This window comes from Condylura cristata, unplaced genomic scaffold (genome assembly GCF_000260355.1).
Source record: "Condylura cristata isolate star-nosed mole 26May11 unplaced genomic scaffold, ConCri1.0 scaffold00008, whole genome shotgun sequence".
In the NCBI taxonomy this organism is placed as follows: Eukaryota; Metazoa; Chordata; class Mammalia; order Eulipotyphla; family Talpidae; genus Condylura; species Condylura cristata.
In genome coordinates, this window is record NW_004567109.1 from 16,632,347 (window position 1) to 16,651,910 (window position 19,564).

Here is a 19,564-nt window from a genome sequence, read left to right on the forward strand (position 1 = left end):
ACGCTTCACGGAGTGGAGATGAGAGTCAGATGAGTGACGCTTAGACAAGAAGCACTTGGCCCACAGGGAAAGTCACCTATGTGCCTCCGCTCAGGGTTGCGTGCCACTGTGCAGCCGGCCCATCCAGCCTCCCATGGACACATTTCTCCGGCATGGAGCAAGGTGGTTGCCTCGGCCACTGTTTACCAGGTTCCCAGGGTCCTGGGCACTCACCTGTGCACTCTGGGTCACTGCCTGTCCAGGTGCCATTGACCGAACAGTGTCGGCTGAGCAGGCCTGTGGCATAGTAGCCTTCCCGACACTCATAGACGATGGAGCTGGAGAAAACCAGGCCGTCACTGAACAGGACTCGGGCATTGCTTGGAGTCCCCGGGTTCCCACAAGAGATCACTAGGAAGCCAAAAGAGCACATTATTCCCCAGACAAGGGCAGGCCTCGCCCTGGGGCTGAGTGCTGCCCAGGCCGCCAGCCGTGCCTGGGCTGTGGACGGAAGTGCCGCTCGGGCCGCTGGCACATCGGACCTGCTCACACTCAGAAGAGACACGAAACATAGCTGAACCTTCCCTTCTTTCTACAAAGTGAAGACTGTGTTTGTTTTATTACAACACCTAAAATTTAAAATAATTCATTAACGCTGTATCAAATTTCCTCAATTGTCTTATTTTTTTCACAGTACATTTATGTTGCGTCAAGATCCAGATAAGGTCCAGACAGCACATGTGGCCGGCATGTCTCTAGGACTCTTCAGGTCCAGAGGTTACTGTCCCTGCTCCTGTAATTGCCAGTTACAGAAACTAGGGTGTTTTCCTGGCAGAATTACCCACATTCTGGATTTGACTAGAGGCATCAGTTAATATTACTTAACTTGCTTTTCCACCCCCTGTAGTTTCGTGACCAAGTTCTACTGTGGAAGCGTCCTCCATAGGTGGTTCATGTCCTTCTCACTGCACATCAGGGGCACTGAGGCTGCTCGATTGCCCACTGATTATGCCGAGACTCATCGTGGGTTCAGCGCCGAATCTGCCTTTACAAAGTTCCTTTTCATTTTTCACATAATGATTTTAGCAGGGATTGCTGAGTGTTGGCTAGATTAGTTTTATTTTATTAGGGACTAGAAAATGGTGACATTCTATTTCTGTAATTCTTTCTGCATTAGCCAAAGTTCTTTAATTAAGAATATGTTACCATTAAATAATTGCTTACACTGAAAAATACAATTCGTACAGGAAGGCAGAATAGAGCTTATTGTTTGTTAATCAGATCTCATATGATGATATGGCTCCTAGTAAGTGCCAATGCTCACTGGTAATCATTTGAATTTGTGGATTTAAACTTATTTAGCATGTTGCCATACATTGCCTCTATTATTTTTATTGATGCTCAAATTCCCCATCTTTGGCTACTGGGAGCTTTCTTAAGTTGCTACAGAGTTCCTTCGACCCCATCCCTCCTACCCGCTGCCTTTGGTAGATTCCTTGTTGGGATGACAAGGTGTTCCTTGTTCTTGTTTATTTCCTGTGCCAGTTCTGGAATTAGCCATTTCTCCGGAGCTCTATTTCCTTTCAATGGAAAATGGACTTAAGAAACAATAATCTGGGTGTTAAAAGTATTTCGTGTCACTAAGCTGGTCAGTTATTTGAGATTTTTTTGAGTGGTAACAGCTAGGACATTTTTAAAATTGAAAATAGATTATGACTTACTTTATATTGATGTTACCATTCCAAATTTAGAACTGAGTTTTTCTTTAACTTTTTTCATTTTACATCTCTTTCATGATGAAAATATTCATTGTTAATGACAATAACTAATTCATTTGTTTTGTCCACATCTCCTATGGCATTATCAAGTAAGATTTTAGAATAATTCAGATGTCATTCTTCTTGGTCCTCAGGATATAGGTACAGATATGCTTTAGTTCTTTCCAAGTCAGTGGAAACAATTCTCTGAGTCATTAATCACCAACTGAATACATAGTTAGGCTCACTTGTTTCCATTTTGATGTTGATATTTGGAGATTGTCATCTTTGATTTCATTTTATTTTGTAAGCTTTACAGCATTTACTTAGTTGCAGTCAAATTTACAAATGGTTCCATATAATCAGCACAAAAGAAAGGTCCTGACATTCACCCCTTCAGTGGTGTCTGCGCTGCCCTTGTGCCAGGGACACACCGAGGACCAGTGGCACCCACCCATGAGGAGCTTAGTCCCTCTTAAGAACATGCCTGTAAACAGATGGATGGAAATAGGATGCAATATGTTGTGTTGGGGGGCATTAAGGAGGGAGCGGCTTATTAGGGCTGGGTAAGAATTTCAGTAAAGCCTTAAAGTGGAAATTTTGCAAGAGCGTTATAAAGAGCTGTGCATACACACACGCACGCATGTGCACACACATGCCAAACATTCACCTCCAGGTCCAAACAAAACGTCACCTACTTTGTGTTCCCTGAACACCCTGACCTGGGATCTGACTGGCACAAAAATGGGTCCTGGTCACTGTGGGTATTTGAGAATATACTAAAATTTCGACTTGCCAATACACTCACCCACTGCCACAAAACTCTCTTATAGTACCTAAAAAGGTCTGTAAACTAACTTTGTAAATAGCACCCCAGAAAGGCAGGGCATTGGGCGGGCAAGCGGGAGAGAGCGTGAGCTCATCAGGACTATGCCCTGCAGCTGTCCTCTGGTAATGACCCAAAACAGTGCCCTGTGCTCTTCAGGACTGCTCCAGCATCTCAGTGTCTACAGCCCTCTCTAGCCACTGCTCCTCATCTCTTCAGCTCATCCCACCCACAGCTCATTCGCTGGCGATTTTTAGGTCCTATTTGGACAAAACTGATTCTACCACGCTGACTATACCACATCTTCACTGCCTCTTACTCCATCCCTCCTTACTCAGCTTGGTTGCTGGGTCTCATCCCAAACACTGCTGTGCCTATACCCTCATTTTCTTTCTACTTTCTGCCCAGTTTGGTCAAATCCACCCCTACACCTAATGCTGTCTTACTCTGTGCCTATACCTACCACGGTGGCAGATGGCCATGTACAGAAAAACAGGGACCAATGTTGATTACGCTCACTTTGAATCGTGGGCCCCTACCTCACCTGAACCTTTGGTGCTGCCTGGAAATTAAAGATTTCTCTATTCCTTGCTCACTCTTCCTTTGCTAGGTGATTATTTTACAGTGTTTTCTTCCTCTTCCAACACCTTCTAACTTAAGTCTTATTCAGCTGTTAGATTTGCCTCCTCAGTAGGAGAATGCTATGTAGGCTGTATGAGAGGAGGGAGAGAGAGATTGATTTGGGGAGCCACCTCAAAACACTGCCTCTGGCAAGAAAGCCTGGCAAAAAGAAGTTTTTCAGAAATTTGTAAGTATGTGGGGAAATGTAATCCCCTCCTCGCCCTCAACTGGAGCTATCTCAGGAAACATTACCCAGGGCTTAAAAAGAGGTCAACAGATTGCATTTGCATTTTTCTTGACACTTTGGATGTTTGGTTGGCACAGTCTCTTCCTGCATCTGTGAGTGCAACAGGGCAAGGTGCTGTGTCCCTGACGCGTGCTATAGTACTTGGCACATAGTTGTTAAATAAGACTATATGGAAATAAATGATAAATGGGCTAAACTTCATCTTTCTGGTTTCTTCTTTTTAAGAGGAGGATGGAGGCTGTGCTTGAAATACTAATAACAGTGAACATGAACAACCTATTGATGTCCAGTGTCCATTGGGCCAAGGTTTCCAATGGAACCAAGTGTGAGGGCAGGTGCTTGGGAACAGGAAAATGGAAGAAGAGCAGCTGGGGGCAGACAAAAAAGGGGAAAGCAGAAGGTCACATACATACCTCCACACTCAGGCTGCGTGCCGCTCCACGAGCCATTGGCTTGACAGATTCGCTCTGATGACCCCCGGAGTGCGTGGCCAGCTTCACAGCTGAAGCGCATCAGACTGCCTGGAGCAAAGCTATCCCCCAAACGGATGCCATGGGCTGGGATCCCAGGGTCCCCACAAAGTCCCATGCTGGTTCCTAAGAACCAAAAGAAAACAAATGCCATTGCTTTTAGCATGAAAGAAGAGGGAGCAGAGGACCGGGAGAGAAAAAGGTATTGGGCCATTGCTAAGGGGAGTCAGTGGGACCCACAAAGAATAATAGTGAAGACTGATTGTGTGCCTAGTGGGAGCTACCAGGATAGGCTCCTGCCTGCCTAGTCAATGGTTAAAGGGTCTATGAGTCTGAGATCAGGGGCAAGCTCCTGGGAAGGGACTCCAGTGGAAGCCACACAGGAAGGGGGTCTCTAGTAGAACTCGCACCTTCAATCTGTGGCCTGTGTCAGTGTGGAAGCTCAGTAGTCTGAGCTGGCCACATCTTCCCCGCCCCCCTGTTGACGTTTTCCTCACCCGTATCTTACTCTGTACCTCTCCATTCCCAGCTCCACTGTCTTAGCTCAGACACACAATATTCTCTTGCCTGGACCATTGCAAAAACCTCCAAGCAACATCCCTTCCTGTTAAAGTCTCCTTCTGGTCCATCTCCCACCTCATCCTCGAATCTTCATGAGGATCAACCACCAACCACCTCATCTTGTTTCTTTCCTGCTGAAACATCCCCACTAGCTTCCCATCGCTAGAGGATAAAGTTTAAATTTGTAACTTGCAGAGCTTCATCATCTCATCGGCCCAGCTTGAGCCCTGATCCTTGCCTTTCACTGAGGATTCCTTATTCACAAATGATGAGCATGTGTGAGTTTATGTTAAATGTCTGAGACCCTCTCATTTCATTCTGTCTTTGCCCCCCGTCTTCTGCTGATACTGTACACAACCACCCAGCGGAGTGCTAAGGACCTGAAAGAAGGAATACAGAGACGAGGTGACAAGGCCACAAGATTTAGTGCCTGTGGAGGCCAACACATCGCATAAAACATGGATTTTAGGAGACACCAGTGGGCAGACTGAGTCACGGTCAGTATGAGGAAGGAGAGCACAGGTAGCGGTGAGTGGCAATGGTGAGAAGATAAAGTTTCCGGTGAGGGGGAGTGTGTCTTCTCATGAACCCACATGTGTGGGCCTCAAATGGTAACATCTGAGTGACCGCATGTGGCTGGTTGGAGTAAATAAATGTTTCAGTTATGTACACCTCACCATTTTCCATTTATCTCTCTTCCTTTCCAACTTACACTGATCTCCTTTTCTGATTTCACCTCAGATTATGAGAATACTATAAGACCCCATATTCTTTCATTTTGCTCCCTATGAAGGAAGGGGAGTCACTGAACCTCCATCTCAAAAACGTAAAAAAAAAAAAGGACTCAACACGCTGGCTAGCTTTCCTGTCTTCTGGAGGTCCCCAGGATGTAGCTCATACAATGGGCAGTCCTGGGTGCCCAGGAAGGCAGACCTCGTGATCAGTAGCCCGACCTGCCCACTGGCTTGCTGTCCTCAGCCAGAGCCAGCACTGATGTGCAAAGGCCCCCGGGAGGTCTCCCTAGTCTTTGGACCTTATCTGACAGAATGGCTTCCATTGCAGTGTGTGAGGCTTCAGCTTTAATGACAAAGGGAGTCTGGGACAGAATATTGTCTCCTAGAGCAGATCGCAACTGCTGACTTTACTGAAGAGGGGGTCTGCATGATGGTCACACTGCAGAGGTGGGCAATGAACTTGCTCAAGTAAATCTCAAATGCCAGCTATGTCTGCATGTCCTTGATGGCCCTGGGGCTTAGGACATAAGAACTCAGAGATTTTTGTTATGCATCAGGGTGCATTGACTATACAGAATGAGGTTCAAAAAATGGATTCTAGAACTCTTGAATATGTATTCTTAGCACTGGCAGGATATGTTATTGCAAAAGGAGGTATCTGTAAGTTTCAGGGACAGAAGGATTAATATTCTCACTAGTACATACTTAGCTGTGCTTCCTCATCTCCTATTCTTCTCATCTCCCATTTTCTTATCTAAGGCATTTAAGATTCATTCATTCTCAGCCTTAGCATTCATAGAATCTCTTCTAAGACTGTCCCTAGAGGTCTCCAGAAAGTCACTGTCATGGTTCTCACCTCCTAAATGTCTGTCATTATGGATGGATACATGGGAGGAATGAGCTTAGTGACTGTTCTTCAGAATATTTGTGATCATGGATAGACGGTCAATAGCTGACTACAACACGTCCCCTATTGAATGGGTTCATGTTCTGAAGGATTCTTTCTTGCTTCTTATTTTTGCATGTTCCCAAGTTATTAACTTGTTTCTAGTCTCCCCTTGACCAAGGAAGAGTCCCTTCCCTTACATGAGGGCCAGTGCTTAGGAAATCACAAAATTATGAAATCTCACAATGGAAAGGATTTTGGAGGTTTTCTAGCTTAGTTCTCTGCCCTACACAAGAATTTGTTTGGTACTATTTTTAGGTCATTTCCCAGCCTTTGTTAATACAATTTCAGAGAAGGGAAGTTACAATTTTGGGGAAAAAACTTTTGATGCTTGTTTTTGGCCCAAGAGATGATTGTGTAATTGAGTGACCTGTGCTGCTGGGTCGGAGAGGCTCAAGACTTTCTAGTTTCTTTTTCCTCTACCCTGTATTTCCTTTTCCTGTGGAGAATCAAGCTCACCAAAACAGATCAATAGATGTTAAGAACACCACCTGGAGAGACGTCTGCAAAAGAACTTTATGCAAAGGGGTTATTCACAGAAGAAACTGGGGTGAACACATGCTAGAATGGACATTAGGGTGGGAGATGCATGCCCTCTTCTGGAATACCTCTTCCTTTGGGAACTTGCTCTGTGGATAAACTCAGGAGGCCTTGATATACACGACCTTTTCCTCCATATCATCCTCCCAAGTCCCTTCTCTCAGAGTTCAGACAGAAAGAAGTCAGAGAACCTGTTAACAGACCTTTCTCCAGTTGGGGCTAAAGGACTCCCCATGGATCATACATACTCCTGTCTATTCTCAAACTGGGTGATTAATGAGATTAATAGAGGTGAGGAGTCAAAGACTTTGACTAGGGTGGAAATAATAAAGCAATGTATTTGGGGTAGTCCTGGGCCACCAAAGGTCCTTTTAAACAGTGGTCAGTACTTTGGGAATTTCTCCTTTCTGGGGAGACCTGACTAATATCTTGTTCAATATTCTGGCAATGTTCTAAATGGGACACTGGGGACCCTAAATGGGTTCCTCTGGGGACCTCAAGTGCAAAAACAGTGGATGTCTTGCAGGTGAGCTCCCACATCAAGAAGGCTCTGGATTAGGAGGAGGTCAAGATCCTGAGGTCTGGTACAGGGAGGGATGATGGTTAATTTCAATGCCAAGTGAGTTTCTTAAGGAACATCAAGCTATGTGAGCAGCTGCCCTCTCGGGTCTGACATATCATTTGGTATCCCTTCTGGAGCCAGGCAGTTCAATTCAGAGAAGACAAAGCTATGTGGGGTGCTAATATTTTCACTTTGTGGTTCTGGCCTTGGCATTGGTTAGGATGAAGTTGAACAATTCAACTTCAAATATTTTGTTCTGTTATGACATTACAGGTAGATTTACAGTTTGGACTTCATGGACATATTGTTCCCTACATTTGCCATTTTGATGACACTTGTCAGTGTCCTCAAAGAGATTAAAGTAAAACAAATTTATTCCTAGGAAAGTCTAGGGACTGGGGTATTAGGGCAGTGGGGGAGAACTATATTCCATGGGGAGCCAGGACACAAGACAAAAAAGGGAGCCAGTGACAAGAGGAACGGGAAGCAGGCCAGGGCTTGGGAGTCTCCAGCAGGGAACGAAAGAGCACAGGAGTGGGTTTGAACTCAGCTCTCACAGCGAGTAGGCTTGGGGGAGTCCCAGAACAAGCGTGTGCAAAGGACTCTGGCCACAGGGTGACCTCACAAAGTTGTTCTGCAATCTCTCGGCTCGGCTGACTAAGGGGATGAAGTTGGGTGCCGTTGACCAAGGGCTGATGCCGAGGGAGGGGAGGACCCCTGACGGCTGTCTCCACCTTTGAGGATGGGGTGAGGTCGCAGGGGTCTGCCTCCCACCCCCTCGCGTCAGCCAGGGGGAGCACAGACAAGCGTCTGACCGAAGTCCTCTGCCAGCCACCTGCCCCATACCTGAGCAGTGCGGGAGGGAGCCTGTCCAGTGGCCGTCCAGCCCGCACATGCGGGTGCTGTTTCCCACCAGGGTCCGCTTGCCAGTACAACTGTAACGCACAACTGCCCCCACGGTATAGCTGTCCCCCGACATCTGGGAGTAAGGCGGGGAGCCCGGATGGCCGCAGGACACCACTGTGGGGAAAAGCAAACATTTCAGCCACTTTCACAGGGATGGATCATCATCACGGGACACATGCTACATATTTTGTAACAACAGGCTGAGAAGAGAAACTCTGGGTATCAGTTAAAGCAGGACTCCTGCTGGCCCATACACCTGGCCAAAGAGAGGACGTCTGCCTCTCGCTGTCCAGTTTCCAGAGCTGTGAAGGGAAGAGGAAGACCTGTTGCTTTAGAGCCGAATGAGATGGTGTGTGTGAAAATGCTCAGCACGCAGGCACACACATTTCTTTTCTTTCTTGCTTCTTGGACTCACCTCTATCTGGTTCATTGCTGCCAAAGGACACAGCGAGATGACCATGGTGGAAGGCTGTACACATAGGGTATATAAGACAAAATGGGGACCCGTCATGCCAGGCCTTCCACACTCACCAGGGTCCAGAATTCGGGCATTTTGCAGAGGTTCATACTGCTTATCCCCTACGTTATCTCCTTTACCTGTCCCAAGTGTAACTGGCTATGTTTCTCTGGAGAACGCCGAGTACCGCACTTGCTAAGTGCCTGAATGCCTGCTCTGCACAATTATGAGAAAACACTTTCTATGTCAGGCCATTCAGTTTTAAGATGACTTGCTCTATGACAAGAGCTAAGTGCACAGTGACCTTGAAGGGTTATGCTATTTCTTCCTTGAAGCAACTCTGTGAGGCAGGTGCCATCTTTAGCTCCATCTCCTGATGAGGAAAAGGTGGCGTGGTGAGGGAAGGGGGCTCCCCCAAGTCACAGCCCTCGTCATCGCTAGAGTGAATCAGCTCTTAAAGTGAGGCAGGCGAAACAGAGGCCACATGACTTTCTTCCACAAGACTGTTTACATACTACCAACGAGTTCTCTTCTGAAAGGAATGGCGTCTCCAATTATAATTTAAACGATTCTGTGATTGTTTAATAGAACTTTCTGGGCTTCTACAAATTGTTCAATTTGAACTCTCTAGTGATTGTTCAAATAAATTAATTTGTAATGGCAATACAATATACACACAGAAAAACACAGTAATTGTAAATGAACAGTGTAATGAATTGTCACGGAGTGAATGCACGCATGCACCCCGCCCAGATCAGGAGACAGCAGCGCCGGAGCTTAGAAGCCCCTGCGTGCCCGCTCCTCACGTCCCTCACCCTTCCCCAAAGTCAGCCAGTGTCGACGTTAGTTGGTTTGCCTGCTTTCGAATTCTGTATAAACGGAGTTGAACGGTACATGCTCATTTACATTCGGTTTCTCTTCCTCCATATTATGTCTTTGCTGCATGTGGCAGCTGATTCATTATCCTCGAAACAGCAACCCTTTGCTCTGTCAGGGACCAGGAATTTTAGGCTGTGAGGGGGACATATGGTCGGTTGCTTATTCTTTTGTTGTTCATTTTTCAATAACAGTTTGAAAACATAAAGCTTCATTCTTAAGAGACACAGCAGAAAACAAACACAATGCTTTGACTTTGTCAACCAGGTGGTGGTTACCAGAGGGGAAGGAGAGAAGGGGGCAGCTGGATGGTGAAGGTGGCTGGCTGGACATCAGATAGTGGGCATGGTATGAAAACTTAGTTTGGAGGTGAGAAACTACGAGACCTTTACAGTGCGGTAAGCTAATCTTACCTCAATACAAAGAAAAAAAAATTCATTCCTGGTCCAAAGGTCATACAAAAATAGGCCAGAGGCTGGACTGGTCCAGGAGCCTCAGCTCACTGACCTGGCTATCCAGAACACCGCTTGTATTCGTTATTGATCGCTATGTAGCTAATTGCCCCAAGGCTCAGGTAATAATAGAGATTTATTATTACTTAGCATTCCCATGGGTCAGGAATCTAGGAATGCCTTAGTTGGGTAGTTTATATTAATGCCAACTTAGTCTCAATCATGTATAAATCTATGATCCTCTCCCTCCTTTTGGTCATTATTCGTACTCATGGTATACATGCATATTAAAGTTATTTTAAAGATTTTGTTTTACATGGACAGAATAGGGAATGCACAGCAGCTACTGTTCTTCCCTTTGTGCTCTTCCTCCTCGATTTTTCTGCACAAACACGGAGTGTGAGCTGTGTCCCCACTGTTACCATCTGCTTTTTACTTGGTCTTCCTTATCTGCAGCAGCCAAGTGGTGCTCTCATTGTTTTATCTTTCGTCACACACATTATTATTTTGACTTCTTCCTCTAAAAGAACAAACCACAGGAAGGAAATAAAGTGTAGGATATACTCTCATTGCTAATTTGACAGTGAGAGGGAGAGCAGGGTCGAGAGAGAGAGGGAGAGTGGACAGAGAGAGGTATGGGGGACAGAAAGGTAGATCCACTTAGATGACTAAAATCATGAAAGTAGTACAACACTAACCCACCAGCCTGAAAGGAATAAAAGCGATTACAAGAAAATAGAAAAACTTGTATGCTAACACATTAGATGACAGAGAAATACACAAACTACCAAAACCAACTCAAGAAGAGTTGTGGACTGTCCACCACCAGTAACAGATCCTACAGTAAATGTTGGGCCTTGGGTGCTGCTGATGTGTTTACACAGGCTCTTTGATGGTAACAGGTGCACCACGTGGTACGGATGTTGACTATGGTGGAGACTGTGTCTGAGGGGGTAGGAGTACACAGTAGTTATCTGTACTTTCCACTCAACTTTGATGCAAACTTGAAACTACACTAAAAATAAAGTATATTATTAAAAGAAGACAGAAATAGAGTATCTGAACAGAATAACAAATAAAGAGAGAATATCAATAATCAATGAACTTTTAGCAAAAAAAGCCTCAGACCAAAGGGCTTCAGTGTTGAAGTCTACTAATTTTTAAAAGAAGAAACACTTATATTTCTCAAATTATTCCTAAGACAGAAGAGGGACACTTTATTACCTGATACCAAAGCCAATGCCTTCACAAGGAAGGAGAACCACAGGCCATTATCCTTAATGAACATAGCTGTAAAAATTCTCAAGAAGCTATACATAAACCAAATCCAGTAAAGCTACCGGATAATTCAAAGGATCCTACCATGACTAAGTGTGATTTGCTCCTGGAACAGAAGTGGTTTCACATCTGAATAGTAGTCACTGTAATATACCATATTCATAGAACAAAGGAAAAAGACCACATACTCTTCTCAATAGAAATAGAAAAAGTACTTGACAAAATCCAGCACCCTTTCATGACAAAAATATTCAGCAAACTAGGAAAAGAAGGGAATGTATGAAAAATTCAGCTAAAGTCAGTTTGTTATAATGTAAGTTGGAAGACTTAGTTTTTCTCTGAAGACCAAGAACAAGACCAGAATGTGTGTGCTTGCCACTTCTGTCAACATGTGTTAGAAGTTCTGATTGGGACAATTAAGAAAACAAAATAAAAGACATCTAAGTTGGAAAGGTAGAAACAAAACTATGAGTATGGAGAGATGACATGTTCTTGGATAGCATCAGAGTAGCAATGGTTTCTTAAGTATTCTACCAAAACCACAAGCAACACACACAAAAAAAAACCCAGATTGGGCTTCATTAAAATCAGAACTTTCATGCAGCAAAAGACATTATTCAGAAAGTGAAAAGAGAGTCCACAGAGTGGGAGAAAATGTTTGCAAATCATATCTCTGATGTGGAAGCAGTATCCTTAATATATGAAGAACTGTTCAACAATACAATCAACACAACTTAAAAAGTGGGCAAGGAAATTGGACAAACATTTCTATAAGTAGAGAAATAAACAATGAGATACCACTTCACAGCCTTTAGAATGTCTATAATGAAAATAACAGATGATAATATCTTTTGTGGAGAAATCAGACCCTCCCGGACTGCTGGTGGGAATATAACATGGTGCAACTACTTGGAAAATAGCTTGGTAATTCCTCAAAAAGGTAAATAGTTACCAAAAGATCCAATAGTTACATTCTTATTCCTACATAGAAGCCCAAGAGAACATGGGGGTAAAAACTCTGAATGTATAGGGCCACTTTATTAGGATGGAAACTTCATTTACCAGAAGATAAAATGATCGGAAACCACCTTGAGTTCCGAGTCTCACTGGGCACCTCTGAACACAGGTGGCTGTCGGTTTTCAAACACAATTTGTCAGCCATAACTGGGGCTAGGCTGGGGTCCTGCAGCAAGGGGACCCCAATATGGACAGTGGAGCTGTACCAGTCTATTCTTACATTGAGAGGCACAAGGGCATGAGGAGATGGTGTCATCCAGGGGGGCCCACAGCATGTACTGACCCACCAGAGAGAGGGGATCCTTTCACCTTGACATTAGGAAGACAGGGGAGTGAAGCTCACAGGCTTCACCCCAGCAACCAGAGAGCAGGAGAGCCCGGAACTGAGCGGTGTGAGGTCAGGATCCTGGGTACCTCCTCTACCTTAAAAATGTTTTTTTACATGTTATTTGCATATTTTTCCCCAGTAATAATTAAAGCAGCTATTGTTTACTGTTGTGTAACTTACTAGGCATCAGATTTTTTTTTTTTTTTTTGTGCATACAGAACTGGGATAAAGGCCAGAGATGTGGAGGGTGGGAGGATTCACCAGAGACAGAGTGGGGAGCAGAACAGGCAGATGGACGAAGTACACTGCTGAGGGGAGCAGCAGGTGGGTCAGGAGAGGTCTGCCACGCCATGTGGTCACCTCCGGGGCAGGCGGGAATCGAACTCATGCAGAAGTGGCTTTAGCTTCTCAGTGCTGTGCTTTAACCCGCTGCGCCACCAGGGAGAGCCGGCATTATATATTTTTAATGGATTATGTCATTTAATCCTCCGAAGACCCTCTGGAATAGGTGTCAGTGTATTTATGGGTGAAGATGTGGAGGCTCTAACAGGTTCTCTCAAACCTCACAACTTTGTAGGGGCAAAGCAGGGTTCAGATCCAGGCTTGTCTGCCTGTACAGTCTGTGTCACTTCTGCTTCAGACCCTTCTAGAAAAGGTTCGTGTGTTATCTTTTTGGAAAAGCAAAGGGGGAAGGCTGTCTTGCTAGGCAGCCCACTGGAAGGAAGGGAACCCGAGGGAACAAGGTCAGTAACAGTGTTAGAGGGAAGGAACAGGCGTCCAGGCAGGGAGAAAGACTGTGTGTGAACTGGTATGGAGACTAGTCAGTCCAGCAGGGCCCGGGAGGGGGCAGCTGGTGACTGTCACTGTGACACGCGCATACACACACAGGCACACGCACAGGAAGGGCGGTTCTTTGACATGCAGACCCTGTGGGTGACCCGAGTCCATGGCATCTACTCACAGAGACACTGAGGGTGAGGACGGTCCCACGTGCCGTCTCCCTGGCAGGTGAGCACCGGCGTGCCCAGGAGATAGAAGCCATGGTTGCACTGGTAAGACACGGTGGTGCCAAAGCTGAACCTGTGTGGGCCGCTGGCGTGGACTTGACGAACGCTGTTTTCTTGGTGCCCGGGGTCTGTGCAGTTGATGACTGCAATGGAACGGGACAGTTAGATGCAGAAACCTGGACGTGATGATTTTAGATGCTTTTACGTGAGCTTTTGGGGGCCCCAACAGACACAGTAATAGGTGACCCAGGGCAGATCCTGCCTGAGACTCTGTTTGTCCCCCTTAATTTTGATCTCCTGGCTAGGGGTTCTGCATCCATTAGAAGTAGACCTGCTTGGAAATGCCTTCCCTCTGCCTCACCGGATGGGTAATCTCTCTCTCCCCCCCCCTCCCCCCCCGTCTCTGTCACTGGGCCCCAGCGCCATGGCCGACCCCAGCGCAGCACGGTAATTGTGAAACCAAGCGACTGAGGTTGGCCTTGCACAGGGCTCTCTTGAAACTGTTTTAATCACTTCTATGAGGATTTCAGGGGGAGATTAGTATTCTGGAGATAACTACAACTTTTAAATGTTAAAGTGTTTCCAAAGCAGCTTAGCTGAAAATCAGAGAGCTCTCTGAGAGTGATGACAATCTCCTCCACTCAGGATGAGACCTTCTGTTTTCAAACACTCACATCCATTATTGTACAGGGCAGGTATTCTAAATCTTTGATAGGCTTTTACAGTGCAACGTAGTTTTACCTTTGATGAGGCTCTTGGAGCTCAGGGAGGCTGGCATTACTTGGTTTGTTCATAGTATTTATTTTGAGAGTTCACAGTATTTATTGGGAGAGCTCTCTGGGTAGTGACAGGTACTGTGCAAAGTCACTATGCTCGGCAGTTCACACCCTAAAAAGGGCTTTTCCACCTTGGCACTGTGGAGGCTTTAGGTTGATAATTCTTTGTGGTGGGGGTAGTCCTGTTCACTGGAGGATGTTTAACAGCAACTGTGGCCTCTACCTACTCGATGCCAATAGACACTTTGAGCTGTGACACCAAAAAACATTTCCAGATATGGGTTCTTTGTGGGGACAGTGGGGGCTGGAAAATCTGCAGCTGAGAACGGAGGGGTTGGAGAGACAAGCAATGCTCCTGTTTGGTAAGCACTCTGACAGGAAGGTTCTGGAAGCACAAAGCACAGCATCTAGCCTCATGCAGGGAGGGGAGAAGGGTGGTTTCTCAGAAGAAGCAACCTTTCAGCTAACTCTGGGTGGCTGAGTAAGAGTCACCCAGGTGAAGGGGGTGTTGAGGGGCCAGAGAGGAAGGCATTTGCAGAGACATGTGAGGGGCTGCGTAGGACAGGGCTGGTGAGGAATGGGCGAGGTTCAGTGAGGTGGTGGCCAGAGAAGGTGCAAGCTGGGGCAGCACAATGGTGAGCTGGACCCGGGGCTGGGCCAGGTCCTGCTGGGGGAGTGTCCTGGGCTGGCTACTTAGATGGGGAGTGACTTGGTCTATTTGCATTTTGGTCCTTCACTGTCCTGCCAGGAAGGGTGTGTGGGGAGCAGGACCACTGGCCCTGATTTCTAAGGATTTTATCCAGCCTCCTGGTTCTGAGGCCACTTTGAGCATGTTTCCCTTGAGAGTCTGCTGGGGCAAGGAGCTGCAGTTAGTGGAGAACTGGGATCTTCTGCTGGGGCAAGGAGCTGCAGTTAGTGGAGAACTGGGATCTTCTGCTGGGGGCAGGGAACACAGGGCTTGAGGAGAAGGTGATGAGGGGTAAAACTCCACAAAGCAGCAATGTCAACTTTTTCTGCCCAAATAGATGATGGAAGAAAAGCATTACATAAAGTCAGGGCAATTTTCCTAGCCTTCTCTGGAAACTTCTCTCACTCAAAGTGACATCTTGAAAGGTTAAGAGAGAATCCTATTTTAGTATCAGTTGTGAGTGCATCTTGATTTAGTCAATAAAACCCCTTGAAAACTTGGATTCCTTAGTACATCACCAACGACCTGTGACATACTTCACAATTCCCGTCACTAAGTACAGCAGTGAGGAGCCGCTGTCCCCAGGCATCTCAGCCCTCAGGACTATGAAACCTGAACAACAGTCGGGCCCCACAACCTCGCCACTCAGATGCTGTCGAGCCTGCCAGGCCATTCTTGGTAAGAGGCCAGGGTTCCATTTATCCTCCACTGTTGGGCACTGCCACGAAAAGCTTTAGAAGCTTTTTATGTCCTAAGTAGTCAGTTGGGGAAGGAAAAGCCTCTCCCCAGAACCTACCTCTCAGTTTCTTGATTTCTTCTCTTCCCCCAACCCTGAGAAGTTTAGCTTTTTATTTTTCACTTTAATTTTTTGGGTTTTTTCTTTCATCAAGAAGTTGGCTCTAAGTGATAATGACAAGTCATTTGTTGTGGAAACACAAGACTGTTTTCCATTTCTGTTTCGCAAGATGAAAATTTGATGTTTTTCCATCACCAGTGATGGAATCTTAATATGGCTGTATCTGGGGTGGAGGGGGGTGATCCTTCTCTGCCCTCAGTTTTCTTTGAGTGAAAATAACTCCAGGGCCAAATTCATTGGCTCCTGCTGTGGGTCACAGGGCCCCAGATGTGGTGTGGTGGAGGGGCGGGCAGTGGGAGGAGAAGGGCGACTCACTTCTGCAGGTGGGCAGCATGTCGCTCCACTGCCCACTGGCCAGGCACTGGGACCGGGCAGCTCCCTCGGCCACATACCCAGGGTTGCAAAGAAACTTGACCACATCATTGAGGTTAAACTGGTTGCCTTGGGTGAGGCCGTTGACTGGGTTGCCAGGGTGTCCACAGGTAATTGCTATAACCGAACAGAAGAGAGATCAGCCCTCCTGTTAATCTACACCCCCCAAAGTTCATCATCACCCCCACTTGGTGTTTCCCATGCCCACCAGTGCAGACTAAGCCTCACTATAGTCTCTTCTGCAGCAGCAAAGTCTTTAATTTCCTGAAAGCATCATAGGACATTCCTTCTTCTTTAAGGGCAGGCCTATAGCCCAGACAATGGAGAGAATCAGCTTACATCTCCCCAGTGCCTCATTCCCTCTGCTCTTGGCTCCTGTCTCCACTCTCCATTGCTCAGTATGCTAATGACCACCCACTAGGTGATTCCAGTCTTCACACAGAGCCAGAGTCCAGAGTCACCAAGCCTCAGTGGAGGGTGCCATCACTCATTGGGTCAGCAGCCCAGAGTGTCAGGAGAGCACAACCTCTCCTCTCCCTCCCTCCATGTGAGGGGTTCAGTTTGGAAATGGTCTGGCCTTTCTCTCTGCTCTTCTACTTCCTCTGCCCCAGGGAACATGGAGAGGCTAATCTTCAGGGAAGCATGAGCTGTCATGCTCAGTTTCGCTCACTCTGCCTTTGTCCTCTCGGGATGGCGCTGCCTGCAGGAAGCCATGTTTCTGCTACTCTCCCAGCTCAGGGCCTCCCCAACGATGGAGGGACATCTGCTCCAGGGTGCTGCTGCCTCTAGTAGCATGGGAACCCGCCCCATTCTGGGGTTAACAGACCCCACTTGCTTCTCATTCAGCAATCGCATACACCTTAGCCTTTACTAGTAATAAAGGTGCCATTTTGGCGTCCACCTATAACTCTGTCTCACTTTGTCATTTGTTCAAGCCTGGCCAGCGAAGAGGAAGAAGACTGGTGCTCACAGGCCTGGCTCCAGGCACTCAGCCTCCTCTCGCCCCACCTTCCCCCTTCTGCCTCAGACACCAGTCTGGAGGCTTCTCGAACATGCCATGCATCCTGCCCAGGGCATTTGCTCTCCTCACTGTGGAACACCCCTTGACTTTTGCCCTCATATTCTCAGGTCTCTCCTCAAGGTCAGCATGCAATAAGGCCTTCCCTTACACCCCCATGAGTGACCTCCCCGCCGCCTGGCCCCCCTCTGCTTCCTCCAGCGGTGGGCACGCCCACACGCACTCTTCACTGGCTCTCTGTTTCTCCTCCTTCACCTGAATGTAAGCTCCACAGGCTTTGCTTTGTTTCTTGCCATGTCCTTGGCACCTGACATACAGGAAGAGCTTGGTAAGTATTTCTGAGTGAGCAAACGAGTGAGCGAGCGCATGAATGGCTGCATGCCTGGGCTTCCGCCTCGCTCTTGTCCTCGGTCCTATTGAGCGGCTGCCGGGCACCCACCCCTTTTTGGATTGGACTCCACTCCACGCTTTTGCCAGACCTCTTCGTTGGCTCAGGATTTTAGTTGTGAAGACCACTAGATGCTTTATAATCTTAACACTTGGACTCCTAAGGACCCACCCAAAACCTCCATGGTATGGATGTGGTTGGAAGAAGGAGTAGCAGGACCCAGTTTTTGCGGTGGCTAGCTCTGCTTTCTGTCTGGGTCCATTTTCTTTTGTAGAGAGCTGGGCAGAGCAGGATGACAGGGGTCCAAGGAAGCCTGGTGTTGTGGGGTGTGAGAGGGCTGTGAAGGTCAACAGATCAGGATCTACAATGCTGCTCTGCCCTTTACTTTCTTTGGGCAGCTTATCTGAGTCTCAGTTTCTGGGTCTACAAGGATTTCAACCCACGTGAACAGAGCTGCCTGCAGGTAGGTTCATGCATTGCTTTTCATTAAATATTACAGAGTGCCTTCTCTTGCTGGGTGCTCTGATGTGCACTACTGATTACAGGAGGAATATGATATGGTCTCTGACCTCAGGGAGCTCACGCCACAGTCTAGTCAGAGAGCAGAGGAGCAGACCTTTAGAACACAGAGAGCTGGTGACAAGCATGAGGGGAACATCTACTCTGCTGGAGGAGAGAGTGGGGCAAGGAGGGTTGCCTGAGGGAATGGCATGCCAGGTGAGCAGGGTCTCAAAGTAGGCCTTGGCCAGGTCAGTGAGGTGGCGGGAGAGTAGAGATAAGCTTCACAGGTTTTGTGAAGCCACTGACGTGATAGGCATAGGGTGTTATAATCAGTGTGGGAGAGTGTCCATTATTCTCAGATTCACTGAAGGCCAGATTCCCTCCCCAGAGGTTAGAAACCACTGCTACAGACTGAAACATGAAGTGCTGAGGGTGAAACCTTTGGATAACCACCTTATGAAGGGCACCCTAATCAAACACGGCAAAGGGAACTGAGGAGGTGGCCAGCACAGGAGAAAACAAGGTTGATGGTGGGGGGCTGGGGGGGTTTCACAGGAGCCACAGAGAGAGTCTGAGGAGATGCTGGATGCTCCAGCTGGCTCTGCTTCCCTGGACAACCCTTGCTGGCACATGCTATAAAGCAGATACTGAGCTTGACCCAACTATGAGATAATGGGAAAATCAGCAGCATTTTTGAGCTTTTAGTATGTTTGACTGTGGATGCAGGAATAAAATCACAGTAGGGAAAGGTCAGAGTCATGATAATGACACTGTAATCATCGTTTTGTGTTTTCACACTGTAGAAACAGCATAACTAAAAATGGGGAAGGGAGAAAGGGAAGTAGAACCAGCTCACTCACTGTGACTCAGTCAATATGGGAAAGTCAAACGATGCTGTTAAAATGATAAACTACACAATAAAAAATTAAATAAGAGAATATGGGGCTAATGGCCTTAAAATGCTATAAATACAAAATATTGGTTTTGGTGTGTTTATATTTTTGACCACTTGACTTGTGTTCTGAGAGCTGTTGTAAAGCCTTTTATTTTTTAGTATGTTGCTGTTTTTCCGTGAATTTCCCATCGTTCTTGCTTTGCTAAAGGCAGTAGCTGTGAAATTTGTACATGGACATTCACAACTATTGTATTTACGTTGGAAATTGTGCTTTTAGCTTATAAAAGTGTTCTCTTGTCACTTTTAATAATTTTTAGCTTGAATTGTATTGCTTTGTACACCAAAACCAAAAATACAAGCTTTCTTAAACACCGGAAGAAATGGAAAAAAGCAAAGAAAATACATAATACAGAGAAATACAAAGTATAATTTCAAATCTATGATGATTACAGAAAACATGACAGGATTAAGACCAAGCATATGTCATATCAGTATATGTGAATGAG

The 19,564-nt window shown here is 46.4% G+C and overlaps 1 protein-coding gene across 1 annotated transcript in view; it reads right to left on the minus strand.

The window, feature by feature from the left end:
• The window catches only part of CSMD2 (CUB and Sushi multiple domains 2), a 460,842-nt gene that overhangs the window by 22,543 nt on the left and 418,735 nt on the right, over nucleotides 1-19,564 (minus strand). Inside the window, exons 53-57 of the mRNA XM_012722353.1 lie at nucleotides 16,200-16,373; nucleotides 13,519-13,707; nucleotides 8,090-8,263; nucleotides 3,844-4,026; nucleotides 214-390 (exon numbers count right to left, since the gene is read on the minus strand). Of these exons, the coding sequence (XP_012577807.1) occupies nucleotides 214-390; nucleotides 3,844-4,026; nucleotides 8,090-8,263; nucleotides 13,519-13,707; nucleotides 16,200-16,373 (897 nt within the window). The remainder of the gene's footprint in view (nucleotides 1-213; nucleotides 391-3,843; nucleotides 4,027-8,089; nucleotides 8,264-13,518; nucleotides 13,708-16,199; nucleotides 16,374-19,564) is intronic.